The 24,479-nt window shown below is 42.4% G+C and overlaps 1 protein-coding gene across 1 annotated transcript in view; it reads left to right on the top strand.

Moving 5' to 3' along the window:
* Positions 1–24,479, top strand: part of EXOC4 (exocyst complex component 4) — a 706,914-nt gene that overhangs the window by 641,161 nt on the left and 41,274 nt on the right. The window contains exons 16-17 of the mRNA XM_019654783.1: positions 2,272–2,450; positions 6,899–7,058. Of these exons, the coding sequence (XP_019510328.1) occupies positions 2,272–2,450; positions 6,899–7,058 (339 nt within the window). The remainder of the gene's footprint in view (positions 1–2,271; positions 2,451–6,898; positions 7,059–24,479) is intronic.

Here is a 24,479-nt window from a genome sequence, read left to right as displayed (position 1 = left end):
TCTAGGTATGTACCCAAGAGAAATGAAAACTTATATTTACACAAAAACTTGTACACGAAGCAGCTTTATTCATCATCAGCCCAACCTAGAAACAAAGCAGATGTCAACTGGTAAATGGTGAGATCGTGGCACATCCATTCCTGGATGACTGCTCGGTAATAACAAGGAATAAACAACAACATGGCAAATTCTCACATGCTTTAAGGCAGAGAGAAAGAAGCCAGACGCCAAAGGCGACATACTGTATGGCTCCATTTATATGGCACTCTGGAAGAGACGAAGCTACAGGGACAGAAAACAGATCAGTGGTTGCAAGAGCCTTGGGGTATGAATAGAGCCTGACGGCAAAGGGGTACAAGGGAATCCTAGGAGTGATGACACTCCTGTATCATTTGATTATGGTAGTGCTTATACAACTGTACGCATTTGTCAAAACTCAGAGAGCGGCACGCTAAATAGGGTAGATGTTACTGTTTGTAAATTATTTCTCAGTAAACCTGACTTTAAAAAAAAAAAAATGCCGGCCGAATGGCTCAGCTGGTTAAGAGCTCGCTTGGGACGCCAGCTCTGATCAGCAGGGTTGTGGTTCGGATCCCACATGAGGGCCAGTGACACTGCCCTCTACAGCTAAGATGCTGAACAACAGCTCGACCTGGAGCTGGGCTGCCGTGAGTCGCCAGCGACGGCGTAGGCTGCAGCGGGGCTGCAGTGGGCTGCTGGGAGCTACGTGAGTGGCTGGCAGCCAGCGTGAGCAGCCGGCAGCCAGTGTGAGCTGCTGGGAGCCGCTGTGACCAGCCAACTAATGACCGGTGACTGATTGCCTCAGCCGGGAAGAGCACAATCATGCCAACATGAGCCAGTGAAGTGACGTTCTCCACAACTAGAATGAAGAACAAAACAGCAATTTGTCTACCTGTCTGTTTCCCTTCCCCAATTCCCCAATGCTGTTCCCCTCCCCCAATTCCCCAATAAAATCTTAAAAAAAAAAAGATGATAGTCAAGCCTGTACTTGCATCATTAGGGATAATACCCAAGGCTTTTGTAGCCACGTGTGTAGGAATATTTTCTGTCGCCTGATGCCAACTATACCTGATGACGACTCAAATTGTCGTCATGTCCACCTCCAGTGAACCTGCCCTGGCCAGATCAGACACAGCATCCAGAACAATAGAGAGTTAGGATTTCAGTGAACTCACAGAATGGCCTGCTTGATCCATGGATGGTGTTTTGTTTTGTTTTTAAAATAAATACGTGTGTGTGTGTGTGTGTGTGTGTGTGTGAATTATTTGGACTGAAACTTGCTTTTCATTTCAACTTAATACAAAAGTTATGAAGTAGCCAATCCTTACCTACCTCAGACTTCTTGGGCAGTCACCAATATCTACCAAAAAGAACCAAAGAATTGTGCATAATCCACCTGACTCAGGCCCTTTCAATACAGGAGTACAGTCCTTCCTCAGGCTCAGTCAGGTATGTCCTGGTGACTCGGGTATCGCCTCCTGTCATAAACCTTTCCTGACACCCTCAGTACCTGTGCTTCTGAGCGGGACACTGCCCTCTTTTGGTCATTTTTTTACTTGGTCGGCCCCACTAGGCTGTGGAGTCTTTAAGGGCACAAAATGTGTCTTACATTCTCAGGGCACGATTTTGATCGAATTCATGGATGTTGCGTGTTTGATTGCAGTAATAGATGAGCAGTAATAACCACGTTAGCGGTGATGACAGCCAGCGCTTGTTGTTCACGCCCTCTGGGCCAGGCCCATTGTGGTACACTGTAAATACGGTACCTCCTCATCCTCACTGCACAGATACGGAAACTGAGACAAAGAGAAAATAACTCGCCTCAAGTCACACAGCTAGTAAATGTTGGAACGGAAATTGAAACTGAAACAGGCTCATTACAAAGCTTATACTTTTAAGTTCTGTGACCTCTGCCTCTGCCTCTCATTTTCACTACGACAGTACCTAGTACCTGTTGAAAAATATAATGCTTTCACAGTGTGCATCCTGTCCTGTCACTGAAAAGAATTTTAGAGCTCATGTATTTCTTACCCACACTGTGTGGATTAAACAAGCAAGGATCGCGGTTCAAGAGCACTCAGTTCTATGGATGGCATTCTGATAGAAAAGAGGAGAGAAATGTCCATGGGGGGGAGAAAAGTGTCCACAGGGCCACTGCTTTAAGTAGTTGGATGCCCTGTTGCCAGAACATCATTATTTTCAGCATAAAGATGTATTACTAACTGCTCTCCCCATCTCTCTCTTTTTCAGGGTCCATTGCTTCCACTATCTCATCCCTCTTGCGAAGGAAGGGAACTACGCCATTGTTGCGAACGTGGAAAGTATGGATTACGACCCTCTGGTGGTCAGACTCAACAAAGACATCAGCGCCATTGAGGAGGCCATGAGCGCCAGCCTCCAGCAGCACAAGTTCCAGTACATATTTGAAGGTCAGACCCTGCCCGGCCCGGGGAGTTTGGGAGGGAGGAAGGGTGAAGATTCTCCTGGTTTTTCTATCTTACTGAAGTTCAAAACTTGCAGAAAAAGGTGGTTGGGTTTTTCTTTCTTTTTTGATTAAAGCTGCAGCACCTCGTCTCCCTGTGTACGGCTAGGTAGATAACAATATGGCCGCCATCTGCTCCTGGCCGATAAGGAGATTTAATCCAAGATAAGGCAGATGGCAGCCCGGCTGCCTCCCCAGCGTGCCACTCGTGGGAGTTGGGCAAATGTGTGGAGGGCCTCGGACTGACTCGAGAGGAGCTCATAAAAGAAAAAGAAACACACACCATGAGGAGAGAACCCTGAAAGATCCCTCAGAGACTAAACATCACTGAAAGGGGACGTTTTCTCTCAGAATGTGTTACTGTCTGAGAGCAAGGGAAACCTCTGATTAGCAGATATTAGGAAGGCTGCATCCATAAATGCCTTTAGGGCAGGCAGCAGGCAAGGAGGGTGCGAGGGACGACGCCATCTAAGGCATTTGCCTGCAACATTGAAAACCGCGACGCCCGCCAAATAGTTTTTCCTGCTGAATTCCTTCCATAGGACGGACCCCTTTTAGGACTTCCAGTCACATTCCCTCTTTTCTTGTTTTCGTTTCCTCGTATGTAGACCTAGGCACTGAAAGTATCCATGGTGTCTCACAGAATTAAACCAGTGTTCCTTAAAACAATTAAGAAGGGGCATTGTCGAAAGGATTGTGGCAACCTGAAGGTAGGAAGTGGCGCTGCAAAGCCATTGACTGCTTTGTGAAACAGTTATGCTTCACATTATTTGGACCACATAAAATTCCTGTTTTCATTTAATTATGTTGTAAAGATGGAGATGAGTTCTGAAGGGAAATACAGTAATACCTGGGTTTGCGAGCATAATTTGTTCCGGAAACAAACTACTTGTATTGCAAGACATCGCTCGTTTACCACGTTAAAATGTATTACAAATGTTTGCTCGTCTTGCGGAACACTCGCAAACCACGTTACTTGCAATCCAAGGTTTCACTGTATCCCCAAAAGACTTTAGCCAAGGGATTAAGGGATTAAAAGGTTAGGTGTTCATCAGCCCCACAGCACTGTGAATTTGGGGGCAGTAATACTATGTGGCTTGAAGCTGCAGTGCCCTTCTGAGCAGGCACTCTCCCTCACTGCACGCGTTTTCCTCCTTACCCTGGACTGAAAACCCTGTTTTCAGTGGCTCTTCCAAGACCTGTGCCTCAACATTAACAGTTCCCAGAGTTCCCCTCTCATTTTGACCAGACATTTCTTAACATGTAATCCTGCTGAGACACAACACCTTAAAATACATGTGTAATTCTCTGACACTGAGTAGATTTTTAAAGAGGAAATCATACATTTGAGACTTCCTGTTTTAAAAGCTAATTATTTCTCTGTGATATAACTTTCTAAACTCGAAAGACATAATATGGCATTTCCCAAGGTAGCGGGCGGAAGTGACAGAGTTTCAAGCTTTCTTGGTGTGGCAAACGGGAGTACTTACTTCATCACAGATACAGTTCAGAATTGTCGGTGACTAGTGATAACATAAAGCAGACCAACTTTCATCGATTTTATTATTAGCTAGTATTATAATTTACTAGACATGTTTATTATATAAATGTATTTAATACATGTATTACTATGTACTCTTCCCTACAAGCAATGCACACATGCACACACACACACACCCATTGCCCACACTTAGGTCCGACTGCAAATGGCAAAACCTGAATTTAGGGGCTCAGGAGTATCAGCCAAAACTTGACCTACAGTGATTTTTCCCATAAATCAATTGTCTGGTATTAAATGTACAACCCGTGTGTGCATTTCTTTTTCTTTGAGTCAAAATCTTTCTACTTCACATGCACATAGTAGCACATAGAATTGTGGTCTTGAAGCAATGGTGGTGAGTGTCATAGAAGCAAGAGAAAGTGCGCCTTCTTCTCCCTTTTCTCCCTTCATCCTCGTCAAAGGAAAACTCATCCAATGACAGAGGGAGCCCTTGAACCTGAGGATGTGCCCTGAGCTCTGATCTGAACCATAAAGTCCCACCATGGAGGGACTATGACTTTAGAAAAAGAAAATAGAAGTAGTAGACTGCTTATGACCAGTCAGACTAGCTTTAGAGTTCTGGGGGAAATGGCCTATTAAGAGTCCAACTTTGCAAGGATAAGAGAAAAAGAAGAGACGCTTACTTAATTCCAGGTGTTTAGAATTAAAATCTAGCTCTTAAAAGCAGTAACCCACATGAGCATCAGGCTGTTCTGAACCACCGTTCCTCACCTTCATTCCGTAGGATATCCTGGATGGGAGCTCATACTTTGTTGATCTACTGACCCGCTGTTTGCTGAATTTCATAGATTTTAAGACAGTCCTTTGGATGTGAGAACAAACCACTTATGAGACCCCAGAAATGTTCATAGGTATCTTAAGGGAACTCAATAGTTACTTTCCTTGCACATTTTGTTTCTGATTATAGTCTTTTCAATTAATATTTAGATATATACTCCATTGTCAATGTTGAGGTGTGGTAGTGTCAGTGCTAGTAACCCAATTTCATACTGATTTATTTTGCTTTGCATAGGTTCCCACTCAACTTTTGAACTAAAAAGTGCACCCCTGTCTGTTTTGTGGGAGGAAGAAGCCAAATACATGATTGTACTGGGTTGTCGGAAAAGTCATGACGCATGTTTGCGACAGATGGCACTAGTTCATTTTTGGAAGTGCTAGAGTCATTCACATCTATGTTATTGCTATGTCATTTGACAGCTGACAGTTCCAGCTTCATTCTAAAAAACATTGAGCGATTTGGTTGAGTTTTGGAGATTTTACAACAAGTTGAAGATGGAAGACCAAAGTGTGCATTTTTGCCATATTTTACTGTTTTNTGGTTGAGTTTTGGAGATTTTACAACAAGTTGAAGATGGAAGACCAAAGTGTGCATTTTTGCCATATTTTACTGTTTTACTTCCATAAAGGGAAGAACACGTGTCAAGCTTGTGAAAAGTTGCATAAAGTTTACAGTGACAATGCTCTACAAGAACATCAGTGCCAACAATGGTTCACGAAATTCCATGCTGGTGATTTTGATCTCAGTGATGCTCCTCGGTCAGGGAGGCCCACCGAGGTTGATGATGACCAAATAAAGGCATTGACGGAGTCAAACCCACGTTACACAACACGAGAGATTGCAGAAACATTGACCACCCATCATTCAAGCATTCACGACCACCTGAAGAAGCTGGGATACATAAGCAAACTCGATATTTGGGTTCCCCATGAACTGAAAGAAGTTCATTTGACGGCGCGTATAAACATCTGCAATATGCTCATTAAATGTGAGGAAAACGATCTTTTTTTGAAGCGACTGATAACTGGTGATGAGAAGTGTGTTGTTTACAACAATATGGTGCACAAATGACCTTGGTCCCTATGTGATGATTCACCTCAAACAACATCGAAAGCAAACATTCATCAGAGGAAAGTTATGCTCTCAGTGTGGTGGGATTTTAAAGTGTCGTGTTTTCCAAGTTCCTACCAAGGAACCAAACAATCAGTTTGAATGTGTACTGTTGGTAATTGGAGAGTTTGAACGAATCCATCATCCAGAAACGTCGAGAGCATGTTAATTGTAAAGGAGTTGTGTTCCATTGTGACAACGCGAGACCACACACAAGTTTGATCACCCGTCAAAAATTCTTGGAGCTTGGATGGGATGTGTTGCCACACACACCATATTCACCTGACCTTGCGCTGTCAGACTTCCACTTGTTTCGCTCTCTTCAAAACTCCTTGCATGGTATAACATTCAATTCAGATGAGGCTGTAAATCAGCACCTTGTTCAGTTTTTCACAAATAAAGACAGGTCCTTCTATGAATGGGGAATTATGAAGCTCACTGAAAGATGGCAAAAGGTTATCAAACAAAACGGGCAATATATCATTGATTGACCTTTGTTCTTTATATAAATAAATGACCTTTGAAAAATGTAAACAAAATACATCATGACTTTTCCAACAACCCAATATTAGTGTGTGTTCTTCTCTGCTCCCAAAATATCTATACAGAAAAACAAGAGTTCCTACGCACTTTAAGAGTTTATAAGAACCTGGCATATTCCCTTAAGCCCTAACATGGTAGCTTTAGGTATCTGTGGCAGTGCTGGGGCTGTGGGTATACCAGGTCTTGCTGCCACCCAAAAATCTCCCCATTTGTAAATACTAGGGCAGTGTATAAATACTCAAAAATCATTGTGACATCAACTGGTGCAACCATCGGAGATATGTATTCTTGGGTCATTTAAATTCGTGGAGGATTAGAAGAGAGCAACCCTGTGTGTCAGTTTCTGCAGGATGCACTAATCTGCCTTCTCTTTTCTCCCCGCTGCCACATGCTGATCCCTCAGGCCTGGGACACTTGATCTCCTGCATCCTGATCAATGGTGCCCAGTACTTCAGGCGCATCAGTGAGTCTGGCATCAAGAAGATGTGTAGGAACATTTTTGTTCTTCAGCAGAATTTGACCAACATCACCATGTCGCGGGAGGCAGACCTGGACTTCGCACGGTAAGCGGGAAGTCCGGGCTCAGTTCCTTGGACCAAACCCAAGGTCTCATTGCCTAGAAGTCATTTTTCAAAATGGATGCTTGGTTCTTAAAGTTAGTTTAAAAAATAAAAATAAAAAACGGGTGATGGATGTTCACGAAACTTACTGTGGTGACCATTTTGCAATATGTACATATACCAAATAATTATGTTCTACAGCTAAAACTAATATTATATGTCAATTATATCTCAATTTTAAAAAGAAAAAAAATGAAACAAATAGATGTTCTTCAGTCATAGAGGAGGTAATTCTGTAAAAATCTATTGGACATTTAATGTCCCTTAGCTAATTTTTCCTATTCTCTATCCTAAGTTCTTTTTACTATAAAACTTGAGTAACTTTTTTTTCTGATGATAGAAGTAATATGTGCTTATTGCATAAAATATGTAATATTAAATACAAAGAAGAATATAAGCAATACTCATAAACTTTTAACCTAGAGACTCAGATATTTGGTATACTTTTTCCTAGTTTTTCCTCAAACTCCTTTATGCCTAGGAAGCCATTTACTTTTAAGAATCCAGAATGTTCCTGCCTAATACTTAGCATTTCTATGTCTTTTTGCTTGCTAGTTTGATTCCTTGAGAAATTCAAGAAAATTTGAAATGATTCTTGATATGTTTAAGGGAATGATGAAATAGTATACTGTTTTGACAATTATTAATACGTATATGCTAGAATCTGTGTTTTAGAATCATGTAGCCATACATCTTTGTGTTTGACCTTTCTTCTCCAATCTGTCACTCCATTTGTTCCATTGCTACCCTGTTCCTCTGCTTTTCTGTCCTCATTCCGTCTTCTTTTTTCCTCTGTGTGTGTGTGTGTGTGTGTGTGTGTGTGTGTGTGTGTGTTCGTTCATTACATTTCCTAATTTAGGCTAAATTTGGTGGAAAGCCTCTCTTACTCAGATTAGAAAAGCCAGGTGTGACTGAATGTTGCATTTATTTGGTGGCTCTTATGGGGAGTGATTCATTATTTAATTTGTTTCATAATGACATTGACAAGGGGAACTTAAGAACACGAAGGCCTGGGGGAGACACAGAAGCATTACTAATTCTCTGAGGAATATGATTTCCTAAATTCAATCATCGTTTTTTAAATGATTTTTTAATTTAGCTGAAGTAAGTAAATTAACACAGTTTTTGGCAGCAGTATGGAGCTCGAACACATACTAAAAAAAACTGGCATCAGAATAATGAAATGCTGACTGGGTGGCGTTGAGGTTGGCATGGGGGGCCATGTGCCAGCGAAGCGTGTCTTCTGGAAATAATTGAATGGCAACCAAGTCATGTCTTTCACAGCTGGATTTGCGAATGGTGTCCGAGGAAGTGTGTATCAGCTGAAATGTGACCACTTGGGACAAGTAGTGCTAGCTACTATTACTCTTTACTCTTAATGGATTACGAAAGGAAACAGACCAGCATCAGCGTGTAGAATTGAATGATTGGGTTCCTCTGATCCTGTTCAGCAGACATCTCCTTACTGTCCTGTAAGGCTGAACTCTTTTTTTTTTTTAAGATTTTATTGGGGAATCTGGGATGGGGAACAGACAAGTTGCTGTCCTTCAATCTTAGTTGTGGAGGACGCAGCTAGCTCAGCTCCAAGTCCAGTCATGCTGCTCAGCTCAAAGTGCTGTGTTCAATTAGTTGCGGGCAGGTGTAGCCACCATCCCATGCAGGAGTCGAACTGGCAGCCTTGTTGTTAAGAGTGTGGGCTCTGTCCCCTGAGCCACCCGGGCGGCAGCTCAGCTCAAGTTGCTGAGTTCAGTCTGTAGTTGCAGGTGGGCATAGCCCACCATCTCGAACAGGCAGTCTTGTTGTTAGGAGCATGTGCTCTCACCAACTGTGCCATCCTGCCACCTGTTGGCAGCTCAGCTCAGTCACAGCTCACTGGCCCATGTGGGAATTGAACCGGCAACCCTGTTGCTCAGAGCTCGCACTCTTGAGCAAGCTCTTAACCAACTGAGCCACTCGGCCAGCCCCAAGGCCGAGACTCTTGCTGTCTGTCCTCAGTGCCTGGACCAGTGCTCAGCATGTGTGTTGGGTGAATGACTGCACAGTCAGCACATCTTTTGGTGTTGGGGAAGGGCTTGGATAATGACAGAGTTTAGTGGACTTCCAATGCCCTGAAAGTTTTAATCAGCTGACATGGGTCAGTTTTCTTTTAGGCTTTCAAGAAACCAAGCATCCCCCTTGCAGTTCTTTCTTTGTAGAGCAGAAAGTGTTAGAAAAAAAAGGAATAACATATCTCTCCTCTTCATAGTCTCTTGCTCCCTCCATTTCTCTTGCTCTCATGCATATATACATAGACACACTTTATAGCCTTCTTTTTTTTTCTGTTCTTGTTTTTGGTAGGGACAAGCTTTGCAAAATGGGCTCCATCAATTCTACTGAATTTGAAGCTATGTAAAATAAATATAACAGCGATACCAAAATAGCCAGAAATAATAGACTGGAGCTGTGTGCCTCAGCATTCCTTAAGCAATGTCTGATCGAGCATGGACAGCATCTGTATTTCCAGCAAATCTCTATAGGAATGTTATCTTCTACCACAGTAATTAATCACTAGTTGCCATGTGTCAGAAAATTTCTTTAACAAGAAGTTGCAAGTCTCTTGTAAGTTTTTCACTTCCGTAGCCTTCCTGGCCAGGGGAAAATAGAACACCCTTTCTGTAATAAAGAAATGAGGGCTCTGGAACAATTCCATGTATGTCGATTTTTCTGCTCATGGCATTGTTGTCTGTCTCTTTTTATACACACCTGGTGCTCTCATCTCTAATAGGAGGATAAATCTTAGATGAGCAAAGAATCAAGTCTACCTGTCTGATCACCCAAATTAGAAAGACCTTCTCTCTTACGGTAATGATCTCTGCGATGGTTTTGACCCTTTTGACTTCCACTGTTAATTTTCAAACTCAAAAAGGTAGTTTGTCCTGGAAAATCAGTGCAGATGAACTAGAAAGTGAACAAGCTTTCTGAGTGTGATATTTAGTTCCTTTCATCAGAGAGCACCTTACCCTGAGCTTCATAGGCTTCTCTAGAAGTGAGTCGCTGAGGCAGAGTCCAGGCAGCGTCTAACAGGAGAAGCCTGGAAGGACACTGTGGTCCCCAAGGGCACTGTGTGCGGTCTGTATAGCTTAAGTGAAGCCATTACTCAAAAAGAATATGCCCTCTACCCCCATTTTCCCTTTCATATGTCTCTCCCATTTCAGTTGTCTCTGTTTTCTTTTTCATCTCTCCTGTCACTTCTGTCTTCTGCTCTCCTCTCTCCAGGCTTCATCTCTCCTTCATTTTCTTCTCCATCTCTTAGTTTTCTCTAGACGGGTATGTCGCATTCTTCAATCTGACAAAGATAAGAAAACGAAAGCCAACTTTCAGGAAATGGTAAAGGGAAAAGTTCAAACAAATGAGAAAGTTTCCTCACCTTTTTATTCATTCATTCATGCATGCATTCATTCATTCAACAAATATTTATTGAGGATACATTCTCTGTAGATCCTGCCCTAATGGAATTTGCATTATTGTGGAGCAAGGCAGACAAACTAATACATAAAATGTATATATGTCAGATGATGATGGTATATGCTATGGTTGAAAAAAAATAGGCATGGGAAGGAGCATTGAGTACGCAGGTATAATGAAGATAACCTGCAAATTTAAAGTGTTCATGTTATTCCTTAATAAGATGGTAACATTTGAGGACACACCTAAAGGAAGAGTGGTAACAAGCCATGTGGATATCAAGGGGAAGAGCTTATCAGGATAGGGAACCTAAGGAGTCTAAGAGTAAACATCCAGAGGGTGGGCCGGCCAAGTGGCTCAGTTGGTTAAGAGCTCGCTCAAAAGTTTGAGCTCTGAGCAACAGCGGTTCGAGTCCAGCCCGAGCTGAGCAGCCGCTGAGCTGCCAACAGGTGGCAGGATGGCTCAGCTAAAAAAAAAAAAAAAAATCCAGAGGGAAGAGTATGCTTGGCATTTAAAGAACAGCAGAAAGACCAGTGAAGGAGCAAGGGAAGAGTAAGAAATGAGATCAGAGGTTTAGCTAAGCAGCTGAGATCTTGAAGACCACTGTAATGATGTTGGCTTTGACTTTGACTTTGACTTTGAGTGAGTTAGGAAGCTATTAGGGTTTGGAACAGAAGAGTGCCATACTCTGCCTTACATTATGAAAGAATCACTCGAGCTGCTACGTTAAAAAATGGACGATTGGGAAGAGGAGGTTTCAGGCAAGGGCAAAAGCAGATGGAGCTGTTAGAAAACGATTGCAATAATCCAAGTGAAAGATAGCGGTGATTCAAACCAAGATGGTAGCAGTGGAGTGGATGAGAAGGAAGCAGTCAGATTAGGATTTATTTTTAAAGTTCTGCTGACAGGATTTCATAAGGGATTGGAAGTAAACCAATTGACTCTGAGTTTTTTTTTTCTGAGCAATTCACAGGGCAGAGTTTTCATTTACTGAAATGAAAATGAGCCAGAGCATTGGAAAAGCTGGTTGACTTGGCGCACAGGAGTGTGTGTGTGTGTTGGGGGGAAGGGGCCAATAGGAAGGGGCTCTCAAGAATTTGAGTTTGGAAGTATTAAGCCTAAAATGCATGTTACACATCCCAATAGAGATAAAGAAGAGAGAGCTGGATATGCAACTCTAGAGTTCAGGAAAGAGGTCCGGGCTGGAAATGCGAGGTGGGGAATTCCCAGCATCTAGATGGGATTTAAGGCTCTAAGACAGAGTGAGAGCTCGACAAGACCACAAGTAGAGACAAAAAGAGAAGCTGCCCAAGGAATGAGCCTGGGCTCGCCACTGTTTAGACATTGGAGTACTGAAGAAGAACCAGCAAAGGAACCCAAAGAAGAGCAGTCAGTAGAGCAGAAAGATAACCGGAAGTTGTGTCTGAAAAATAAAGTGAAGAAAGTATTTTAAGAGGAGGATGTCTTCTTCTGTGTCAAATGCTGTTGATAGGTTACATTAGCTCAGGACAGACAATTGGCTACTGGTGAGCCTCACAAAAGGCCTGAAGTGCTCTGGTTTTCATTCCTTTACCTTCCCTACGCAATTTTCCTAATGTAGGAACAAGCTTTAAGTGTGTTTGGGAGCAAGCTTCTCACGCCTCAACTCCCTGGTAGGGAATACAGTTAGAGAGTCTCTAGTGTGATGTATAAAAGATCACATTGGCAGCTTCTTTTTTCTCATTGGATGGTCACTAAGAAGGCCCTGTGCTTCCCAGCTGAGGTGCTCATCATGTGTTTCCCATCATGAAGCCGAGTTGTGGTCCCTCTACAAGGATATTCACTGGGTGGTTTCATTTTTGATGATGGACAGTTTCTGCTCCTAGCAACTCTGGGTTAGCGTTGGAGCTGTTCTGTGTATGTTTACTTAACCAGTGAAGCCCTGTGTTTCCTATGTATATTGCCCAGACATAGGGCAATATACCTAGAAAGACCTCACTGGTAGAGAAGGAACCATTTGGAACCTGGGGACCAAAGGAGATACAAATCTTGCCTGAAATGCTCCCTCTGAACACAGGTTTATATGGAGAGGTACCATGTACCCTATTTGGTTAACTCAATAAGAGGTTGAAATCAGAAAGTGAAAAGACAACCAATAGAATGGAAGAAAATATTTGCATGTCATATATCTCATAAGGGGACTTGTATCCAGAATATATAAAGGACTCTTGCAACTCAATAATACAAGGCAAGTAACCCAATTAAAGAATAGGTAAAGGCACCCCAGTAGCAACCAGCACACCCTGTGCCCAGATCTTGGTTTCCAGTACTATTCTTCAATAAAAGCAACCAGAGCTCCTGAGAGAAATGGATAATTCTAGGACTGGGGGCAGGAAATATACAAGATGAACATGAGACACCTTGTACCAGAAAGTAAGGATGTGCTAAACACACACACACACACACACACACACACACACACACACTGACAGGGATGTGTAAGAAAGCACAGGAATCCATCGAAAGAGCTCCCAATGGCCAAAGTTAGACAGTTTGAGCAAAAATAAATAAAGTAGCATTGGATTATAACCCAAAGTTTAAAGTAAATATTGATGAATCCATACTGATAGAAATAAATGATTGATTATATTAATAAGTCAGAAAGAAGAGACACATCTCCTATGCAGAAGAATTCCAAATGATTCATGTAGCTCCTCTACCCTGAAGGAGAGTGACCCTAACTCTCCACTTCTTAAGTATAAGTTGCACAGAGCGACTTCCTTCCAGAGAATACATATGCAATGTGGGGAAAGGAACTTCATAGGAGAAGTCGGACCTAGTACTTCAGCCAGGTGATCAAGGTCAACATCAACATATATAAATCATGTGGACAGAGGTACACTTGGCATGAGGGGATGAAAATGACACTACCTCTGTTATCTTCGTCCCCAAAACCCATAATCTCCATTTAATCACAACAAAAACATCAGACAGAGGATGATCCTACACAATACTGACCAATAGTCCTCAAAACTGCCAAGGTCATTAAAAGCAAAGAAAGACTGAGAAGCTACCATAGCCAAGAGAAGCCTAAGAAGACATGACAGCTACATGTAATGTGGTAATTGGATGGGATCCTGGAACAGAAAAAGGACACTAGGTGAAAATTAAGGAATAGGAATAATCTATGGACTGTAGTTAATTATGTGTCAAGGTAGTAGATTGGGGGAAGGGGCTTATCGCTTTGTGAGGGGTGTACATGTCTAACTAGTACATTGTTTTGTACACCTGAAACTAATAAAAAATAAGTAGGCATAGGATTGAATAGCCATTTCTCCAAAGAACCCATATAGATGGCCAATACACACGTGAAAACGTGCTCGCCATCATTCACTGTTAGGGAAATGCAAATCGGAACCACACTGAGATACCACACGGTACCACTAGGACTGCTATAATCAACATGACAGATGTTGGAGAGGATGTGGAGAAACTGGAACCCTCATGCATTGCTGGTAGGAATATAAAACGGCGCAGCTGCTTCTGAAAACAGTCTGTCCGTTCATCATCTAGCAGAAGTAGAAGGTGAGTTTCCTAAGGCAGAGACTCTAGTCACTTCTGTAGCCCCAGGGCCTAGACAGTACCTGGCATGTAGTAGACATTCACTGAATTCTCATGGGTAATAAAGCTAAGGTATTTGGACTTTATCCTACCAGTGACTCAAGGCTTTTATTTTTAATATTTTTTATTTATTTATGTATTTTATTTTATTGGGGAACAGTGTGTTTTTCCAGGACCCATCAGCTCCAAGTCAAGTACTTGTTTCAATCTAGTTGTGGAGGGCGCAGCTCTGTGGCCCATGTGGGGATCAAACCGGCATCCTTGGTGTTAGGAGCACTGCGCTCTAACCCCCTGAGCTAACCAGCCGCCCTCAAGGCTTTTAAATAGAAGAGGGGAGTGGTCAAAGTTGTCTTCTAAGTAGACTATTTCAGCAACTATGTAGGAAATGGATTTGAGGGCAATAAAACAGGAGGCCTTGCCGGCCAATTGGACAAGGCCATTTGGAAAGTGTTTGTTAAGAGAGGGATGTGTAGGGTCTAGACTACATCAGTGCTGGTGGGGGACGCAGGAGACAGAGTTGAGACGTATGAAGGAGCTACAGTAAGTGACTGAATAGTGAGTGTAAAGGAAAAGCAGTCAAAGATGGCCCTCCACTTTCCGACAAGGGTATCTAGCTGGGTCACAATACCATCAAATGAGATAAGCCTGCAGGATGAGGGAGGGGGAGGTGTCATGGAAGCCAGGTCATCAGTGGACATGACGAGTGTAAGAAGCCGGTGAGGTTTCCAGCTGGAGATGGGAGATAGAAGCTTGGGGGAGAGGCCTGGGCTGAACAAACAGAATCCGGAATCATCAGCATATAGAGTTGTTGTTCAGAACCATTAGGGAGGGGCGGCCGGTTAGCTCAGGTGGTTAGAGCGCAGGCTCATAACACCAAGGTTGCCGGTTCGAGTCCCACGTGGGCCAAGGAGCTGCGTCCTCCACAACTAGGTTGAAACAACTACTTGACTTGGAATTGATGGGTCCTGGAAAAACACACTGTTCTCCAAGAAAATTTCTAAAAAAAAAATAAAAGCCATTAGAGAAAACACACACTGTAGATGGAGAGCAGTCCCCTGAGGGACACCAATGGCAAGGGCATGAGAAAGGAGAGGAACCCCTCAAGAGGATGGGGAAGGAATTCCCACAGTACCAGAGCCGGAAGGCGCACGAAAGTGCTGCTGGCACGGAAATGGCACTTTCCCCGAGAATTGATAACAGCATCTTACTTCCCAGTAAATTAAAACAGCTTTACATTTTAACTTCTCTTTGCAGTAAACTGTTTAAGTGCCTTCATCAAGGTGACAAAGTGACCAAGTCAGCCTAGAAACTATCCTTCGCACCCCTCCTTTGTCCTTGACCTTGTACTTTACTAAGGCCGGGAGTGATCTCTGGCATGGCTGAGAATGTTGACTTCCTTCCAAGGGAGCTGTTTAGATGGATTTATTTCTTACAGACCAGCTCCAGGATCATTTCTTTGGTTTTCTGCAGGAAAGGTTATAGGTTTTCCTATGAGCCTTGACCAGGGTGTAGTTGATAGATAGGGATTAGCAATGACATGCTGCCATCTACTGGTAACACCCACAGACATCCAGACATGACTATCTGTGGTCTAAATCTCCTCAAGAATGGGCTGCCCCTAAGGTAGGCTTCATAGGTGACTGGGCTGAAAATATGAAATGCCCTTACCTATCAGATACCATTTTCTTTGACTGCCTTGCGATTTTGTATCTGAAAAAAATTCAAACTATGTTCACATCTTCTTCTGTTTGTTGTGTTTTTTTTCCCATCCTTATTCTGCCATTGGTCTTAATGTCTTTTCAATTCTGGGATAACCTATCCCTTTTCCTGTAGTACTCCAGATGTTTGAGTCAAGATTATTAACTGTGTGCAGTTGTGATTAACTTCATAAGAGAATTAATCTGCTACCCAAATTCTTTTAATGAGTATGTACCCCACCCCCACCCCCAATTTTGTTGTATCTCTTGAACTGAATGGTGATGCGTTAGCCCTGACTTTTTAGAGGCCGGAGCACGTTGAGAAAAATGATGGGTTAAATAGCTTTTGCTGCCTGGTAGAAAGAAAAGTGTCAGTTTAAAAAAAATGTAATAATGAAACTAAAGTTTGTGTGGCTTGATATCTGAGAAAAAAATGTGAAGATCTTTATATAAGTAGATTTAAATATTACATCTCCCTAATTAAACCTTCATTTGACTTTGCTACCCTGTTTCTGATCATCCCAGTTTCTCCTGATCTTTTTCTGTGTTGATTGCACTTCTAGTAGGCTCCATGCATTCTAATAAAAATTAATAGATCTCTAATTAATTGTTTAATCAGGGCTCTTTGAAGGCAGGTTAGTGTGCCCACTGATCTGTAGATTCCTCATAAAGCACTCCAAAAACAGTGAGTACTTATAACGCTTTCCAAAAAATACACGTCAGTATTGATGTTTGATTTCTTATAAACATATCTCATGTGTGGGGCTTTGATTAAGTGAGATTTCTTTTGATTATGCTCAATCAATGCTACCATACCTTGTACATATATAATGTCAATGTATAATTTAGGAATTACTGGCAGACAATGGCAGTCTTTCCTTTGTAGCATATATGCTGCCATTGGAATGATTCAGAGATTAGCATAGATGACAGGTGTTATTATTTCCAGTAAAGATCCCAGGGAACGGAAATCAGAAGTGACTTGTCCAAAATCTCTCATCAAATTGTGCTACTTATATCCCCTGCACTACCTCTGTATTCGTCATAGTCAGGAAATTAAATTAATTCACCCAGTGAGGCTATTTTCTGCCGGGAAAGGATTATATTGTACTAAAAAGACATTAAGCTTGTTCTGTAACTAAAGCCCAAGAATGATCATTTACTGACTCTGTTAACTTCTTACTGAAAAACTCGAGGCTGGAAGCCGACCTCTCTTGTTTTCTAAATAAGGATATAATGTTTCATTTTGACTCCGATTCTCCGTCACCCTTTCTCTTTTTTTTTTTTTTTTAAGATTTTTTATTGGGGAATTCGGGCAATGGGAACAGTGCTGAGGAATTGGAGGAAGGGGAACAGACAAGTTGCTGTCATTTTGTTCTTCAGTCTAGTTGTGGAGGACGCAGTGTCACTGGCCCTCATATGTGGGATCCAAACCGGGGCCCTCTGGTGTCCCAAGCCAGTTCTTAACCAGCACGCCACTCGGCCGGCCCTAGACCCTTTCTCTTGTTGCATCTTATACAGAAAACCCTTCTCTCCGTTCCCACCTCCTGCTTTGCTGAACAACCTTTACCAGTCTAAACAGGATAAGACCAAAGTGCTGAAGGGATGCCAGACAACCACAGTACCTGGTTTACATAATAAAAAGCGTCAGGATTCAAATGTAGCCCAGTCCCACCCAAAAGTCTACGTATGTTCTCAGTCAGGCTTCACGTTCTATAAATACCGGGTCTCTGTTTTGCTTTGTTTAATTAACATGTGATTTCATTTTTCAACTAGGCTTTTTTAGCTCTCAAACATTTTTTTTTTTCCCTTTACTGTTTTTCTGGTTTGTGTCTTTCCTGCTTGATTTCCATCAGACTCTGGTCTCTGGCCGTTTTAATTCCCTTTAATTAGCAGTTTCACTGTAGCAGGCTCTGCAGATCGCTTCTTCTCAAATGTGTGGGGGCTGGATTTGCTCAGCCGTTGGGTTCTCCATGCTGCTTATAGGTTTCCTGCCTACCTTCCAAGCATCTGTCCTGAAACACTAGCATTTGCTGCCCAGCACCGCTCTCTGGGAGCCATTCCACAAACTAGATCCAGCCCATGGTTCCCATAACTGGTGAACTCCACCCTTAATCCCAGGTACATGCCCCTGTACTCTTTTTTTTTTTTTTTTAATTTTATTGGGGGACAGCCATGGTCATTGGTTACACATTGCTTTCATGCCACAATGGCATAGTTGACTCTTTTAGGGAGAGGACAGCTCACAGCGGCCCATGTGGGGACCTAACCAGCAACCTTGGTGTTAGCAGCACCACGCTCTAACCAACTGAGCTAACCGTTCACCCCCACCCCCGTACTCCTAAAACACCGAACAGATGAATCAGGTGATTCTCAAAAGCAAGAGGCCCTGAGAATTTCTTAGGGAACTCATTTTAAGTGGAATTCTTGGACTCCATATCTAAAAATTCTGATTTAGAAGGTTGTGTTCTTGGACATTTTGGGGTGAACTCAATAGTACTTCATTTATGTCATGGGTGGCCAGTAAACAAATTCAACCCGTAACTGCATAAACTTGGGCAAGTCACTTCAGCTCTCCTGGCTGAAGTTTACTCATCTACAAAATAAAGTGTTCAACCAGATCAGCAGCTCTGGGGTCTCCTGCACACATGACTTGCCAGGAGTTCCACGATGTAGAGCCAGAGATGGGGTTCAGAGGCCTTAAAGCCTTGACCCCTAGCTCTCAAAACAGGCTATACAGGAGAGGTTTTCAGAAGGAAGAAGATGAATGTTAATCCAGTTCCATAAAGATACTCTGAAGATCTCTGAGCTACACAGCACCTAACCGGTACTTGTGTATCTTTTGACTGAACAAATGCATGTGTGTATGAATGAATGAGGAAGGGAAGACTGGAGGCCCGTTTCTTTTCAGCGTTAAGATCGTGGCTGTAGCATTTCTCTCCACAGGTACTGGAGAGTAAGACAGACAGATAAAAGCTGGCGACTGCTTTTCCATGGCCTCTAAAGGTCTTATAAGGCTCTGAACACGAATTGAAAAAATAAACATGTAGGTACTCAAAACTATAAATGTCACATCTCCTGTAGCTCTTTATCTCCATTGCAGTGCCGTGGTTTTCCAGTTGATGGAAAGGCTTTATTCAGATCACTTTTTCCTCGAGGCGCTCTTAATCTTTGTGTTCTAACCTTTAAAGACACGGGCTTCGGTTGCTGCTATAATGATTTCCATTGCCTGGCATCTACATGTTTGAATTCCTCCCCAGCACTGCACACCTTCTATTTTTCTCAGTCGGAGATGGAGTCAAATGAGGAAGAAAACAAGCGAGGGTAGGAGAGGCCAGCTCTCAGCGGACTTCTCTTTCTTGATACCCTGGTCAGGGGAAGGAGTCGATCAATGGCCTCAACTGTGCAGCCTGCATTCAAACCTCTTCTCGTTCTCCTTTAGGCAACCAGTTGCACAAAGACGCTGATTAAACATTTGGGAGCATTGGGAACAGAGGAGGGAGGGAGAGGTTGGGGATTTTCAGTTGCTAGAGCATTTTATCGACAGCATTAAAGGCTTCGTGATATATTCGACCAGAAATTAATTACAGCCCAGTTCCCCATTTCTCTCTGAGGTGACAGCCTTCTGTTGACGTGTGTGCCGCTGTGAAAGTAATAATAGGTTTCAAATGTTTGTGAAAAACATAAAGTAATTACTTGCTGTGATAAATCAGTCATTTGAAGTTTCGGCGTCTCTCCTCACCGCGTATGTGGCAGTGGGTCTGTTTCTTTTGTTAACTTTAATTATATAGCATGGGAGAATTTGTATTTTTCACTTTTTCAAAATTGTGCTTTTTTTTCCCCGATCCTTGGTTTCCTAGTTCCCCAGGGATGAAAGTACTGAAATGATAATGACACGTAACTAACATTTGAACAAGGGAAGCATATGTCTGCCAGGAAGCTGATTGCCTCTGTTAAATTCTGTAGCTATTGGCGATCAGCTATTTGCCAGTTCCTCTAATGAGCCTTAAATATTTACTGTTTGTTGTGCAGAAGGAAAGAAAGTGCTCTTAGGCATTTGGAGCCGTCTTCTCACCAGTGGCACACGGTTTAAATCATGGGCCCTGAGGCCAAAGAGCCTCTAATAGCTCTCTTCCCTTTTTTAAATTAAAACACATACGCAGGCGCACACGCGCACGCACGCGCCATTTTTTCCCCCATAAAACCTACAGCCAGTTCCTTTCTTGGCATTCCTTTTTTCCATTCGGACCTGTGCAGATCTGCTTGTATAACACCCACCTCTATGTTAGCTCACCAGCAGAATGAGAGAGAAATTTCCTTTTGGCAACTATCTGAAAGGGATCTTCACCCAGGCAGATATAATTGAGGATTATATACCGGCCAGCATGACATTCCATCACACACAGGTGTCCTGCTGTTGGCACTAAGGCTGGATCACCCCGAAAAATAGGGACTATAGGGGAGTGACCGGTTAGCTCAGTTGGTTAGAGGGTGGTGCTGATAGCACCAAGGTTGCTGGTTCGATCCCCGCATCGGCCACTCTGAGCTGCGCCCTCCTTAAAAGAGTCAACTATGCCATTGTAGCATGAAAGCCATGTGTAACCAATGACCATGGCTGTTCCCCAATAAAATTTAAAAAAAAAAAAAAGAAAAAGGAGCTATACCTGTTCACATTTTTTTGAACTCAAATAACGAGCATTGATAGTAACCTCTTCTGTTCTGTCTAATCTGTTTTGTCTGTTCCTGATCAGTGAGCCATTATTAAGTCCTAACTTCAAAAGTTTGCTTCATCTCCTAGATGAAGCTCTCCCTCTCTTAGCACGATGTTTGTTTTTTCCTTTCCAATAGCCATCTCTTTCTATGAATTATTGTTGATATTTAAAACCAAATAGAAGAACAGTAAGAATTGCTTTCAATAATTCTTCAGTATGGAAATCATACTAACGGGGACTTATGTGCTTTTTCACTGCAGCAATAATTGGGGTTCATGACGCTTGCCCCCAAGACTAGAGGATTCTGTCCATCATCAGAGAACACCACTGCATTTAGTATAGTTTTAGCGTTACGTATATTTTCTTATATTCTGTCTTTTAAAAATTGATGACTCGACATGATACCTCAGGATAAGCCAGAATATCTGATTAACTGTAACCCCTCATTTTCTTTTCATGATGAATCATGAAGGTTTTATATCTCTAGAATTCCATCATGGCATTTCATTTTTCCACATATAAGTCAGACAAGGTAGTAACAAGTGCTTAAAATAAACGTATTATTTCCTTATTGTTAATATTATTACTAATAGCTACTATTATTATTACTAATAACTGCCAAGGACCTACTTGGTGTAAGGCACTCTACTTACATGACTGATACACGTTATCTTATTTAATCCTTGTAATAACCTAGCGTGCTTAGGTATTAGCATTTTCATTTTACAAATGGGAAAATTGAGTCTCTGAAAGATTAAGTAACCCAAGGTCTGCACAACTAGTAAGTGACAGAGCCATGATTCAGAGCCAGGTCTGTGTGCATTGTAGCTACTGCACTATACAGTTCATGACAATGTAACGCATTAGTATTTCAAGAAGATATACTCCAGCCTCCATGATTTTATAGACTGTATTAAACAGTGATGGCAGGGTGTTTCTAGTTGAATGGACTTAAGGGAGGGTTAACAATTTTTTAGCTTCCCTAATAGAAATTGAAAGATGTTGTTTGCAGGCCTGCAGGGATAAACAAAAGACCAAAAAGATTATGAGAAAGGATTTTAGCACAGCACCTAAGGCCTACCTAAGAATGATCATGGTCGCTGTCGGGCCCAACAGAGGCAGGAAGGGACGGACATAGGACCTCCGAGAGACCTGACATGGCATCCTCATTAGAGGGTGTCTAGATCAGGGAGGATGACTGATGACATTGTCTTAAATGGCTTTTCAGAAGCTACTCCATTTTTATTCTGCATGAACTTAAAATATTCAGAAAGGAGGGCATAGCAAGAAGCTATGTCTTTTAAACCTATCAATAGAAAACCCAGAATTTTAAAAGAAAGATAAAAGCAGTGATATATGATTGACACTTGTCATTTTTTGACCACCTCGCTTCTAAATCTCGCCTGTGTTTAGGAAATGCCCCACAGTATGGTCTTGGAGGGAGGCAGAGCCCACCTTCCATTATAAAAGCACGAAGTCCAGGCTTGCATATTCTATGGACCCAGCCTAGGCTGAGCTAATCAGACGCACCTACTCCAAGCTGGGGACTCTGTGTGCAGGGGTGATGGAGAACCACATGAGTTGGTAGGAGCAGCAACTTCCATTTACCTAGGGAATAGTGGCGGTGGCCATGGCACAGTCAGCACCCAGTTCAGCTGGCACCGGAACAAGACATGGTGTCTCTGTTTCGCAGTGGCAGTGGTGGTGTCGCATGGCCTACCTTTGAAGAGCGATTCTGGAGTGATTTTGGCCCTGGTCCCATCTGCTGCCTAGCTTTGTTTATTCCAGCTCATTTTCCAAATCAGATTCTCCAGCCTTTCCTGGCTCGTCTATGAGTTACCCAGTATCCTTTCAATAATTTCTTCTCTGCAACCTAGAACCTCAACTCACATACATAGTAAAATCTGAATCTAGTACATTTTAGCTTTTCATTCTGTCAATCCTCAGCAAAGCTCAGAGTCTTGCACTAGTACTCACTGCTACTAACGTTTTGATATAAACTTACATCTCATTTCTTTATCTTGGTTAATTATGTAGAATACTTAAATATCTATCAAGAATTTTAACTTTTTTTAAAAAAAGAATGTAGAATTGGCTAGATTGCATGCCCTGAAGCTTGGCTGCCCATAGCTGGTAAGACTTAATTATTGGATCTATACATTTGTTTCCATTATCTGTTGCTACATAATAAATCATCCTAAAACTTCATACCAAGAATGACAACCATTATATTAGTTCTCCGATTTAGCAGATTGACTGGGGCTCAGCTGTCCGGTTCTTCTGCTGGGCTGACTTGGGTTCTCCTCGTGGCTGAAACCTGATGGCAGCTAGGGTTGGAACGTCCAAGATGGCGCACCTCATATGTCTGGTGGGGAGAGCTGGAAGGCTGGGTCCCCCTTTCTTTCTCTCCATGTAGTCCCAGAGAGTCCCCCTTCCACATAGCTTTTCCATGTGGCTTCTCCATCAGGGTAACCTTCTTGCATGGTGACTTAGGGCTCCCAAAAGCATGAAAGTAGAAGATGCCAGACCTTTTTAGGGCCCAGACCCAGGATTGGCACAGTATCACTTTGACCACATCATGTCCGTTAAAGCAAGTCACTGGCCTTGCTCAGATTGAGTGTAGGAGGGCACTACCCAAAGGCATGAATAATGGAAGGCATGGTTCATTAGGGGTTATCTTTGGAATTTAGCCACTACTATATTTAAATTTCCTAGATTAGATGCTCAGTGCCTGGTATAGTAGATATCAAATGTGTTTGTCAGGATTCTTTAAGTTGCAAGGAGCAGAGACCAAATCCAAACCAGCTTAAGTCAAAAAAAGAGAATGTATCGAATCACAACACTGGAATAGTCAAGAGGTAATTGGTTTTAGACTTGGCTTTGTCTAAGGAGTCAAACCCTATCAGAAAGAAGTCTTTTTTTCCATCAAACTCTTGCTTCTATTTGCACCTGCTTGGTTTTATTATTACATAGCCTATCTCCTCATGTGGTAAAATAATAGCCCCAAACTTATACTTGTAGCTGGAAATCTTAAGGGAAGGGAGACCTTCTCTGTTCTAAAATCAATACAGCAAGCCTCCTAGAGGGACTCTGATGAGCCCTGTCCATCTCTGAGACGATTGCTGTGACCAAGAAGAATGGAGCATTCTGATTGGAGGATCCACATCACATGTTCACTCCGATTGTGCCTGGTTGGTCAGTCCAACCTGGACTTCCAAAACATGTTCCAGAGAACAGGAAAGGTTCTTTTACCAAAAGAAGCAGCAGGGATGCTGGATAAACAAAAACAAGAGACAACTGCTACACCCAATAGCAGTTTGCTGAGTGAATAAAATTGAAGTAATACGTGAGAGGCGCAGACAATGAAGTGCTGAGTTTATTAGGTGCCAATGGAGATATAGACACTTTAAAAATTATTATATGGAAAGGCGTTTTTATGGAAAGAGTTAGATAGAGGTGCTGCTGGGGCATTACTGGGAGTGGACTGAAATAGAGAAAAATGTTATAGAAGAAACAGTTTTTGAGCTGTACTTTGAAAGAGGTGAGATTTTGAAGGAAGGAGGATATGACAGACAGAGGAAAGGTTAACTTCTTAAGAACCAAAAGCTATTAAAAAGAGAGAAGGTTAAAAAGTATAATTTTTGGATGTTGCTGCTTTCCTTAAACCTCATCTTTAAGAAAATCTAGAGCTTTGTTACTCTAGTGCAGCAGTTCTCAACCTGTGGGTCACGACCCCTTTGGGTGTCAAACAACCCTTTCACAGGGGTCGCCTAAGACCATCGGAAAACACATATTTTCGATGGTCTTAGGAACCGAGACACCGCTCCTCTATCCGTCTCCAGGCGGGTCCACCCACATGCAGATACACCCACATACAGTACCCGGCGTGATGACATCATCGCGCCAACCCC

The sequence above is a fragment of the Hipposideros armiger genome, unplaced genomic scaffold, assembly GCF_001890085.2.
Source record: "Hipposideros armiger isolate ML-2016 unplaced genomic scaffold, ASM189008v1 scaffold_231, whole genome shotgun sequence".
Taxonomy (NCBI): domain Eukaryota; kingdom Metazoa; phylum Chordata; class Mammalia; order Chiroptera; family Hipposideridae; genus Hipposideros; species Hipposideros armiger.
This window is presented reverse-complemented; position numbering and strand designations above follow the sequence as displayed.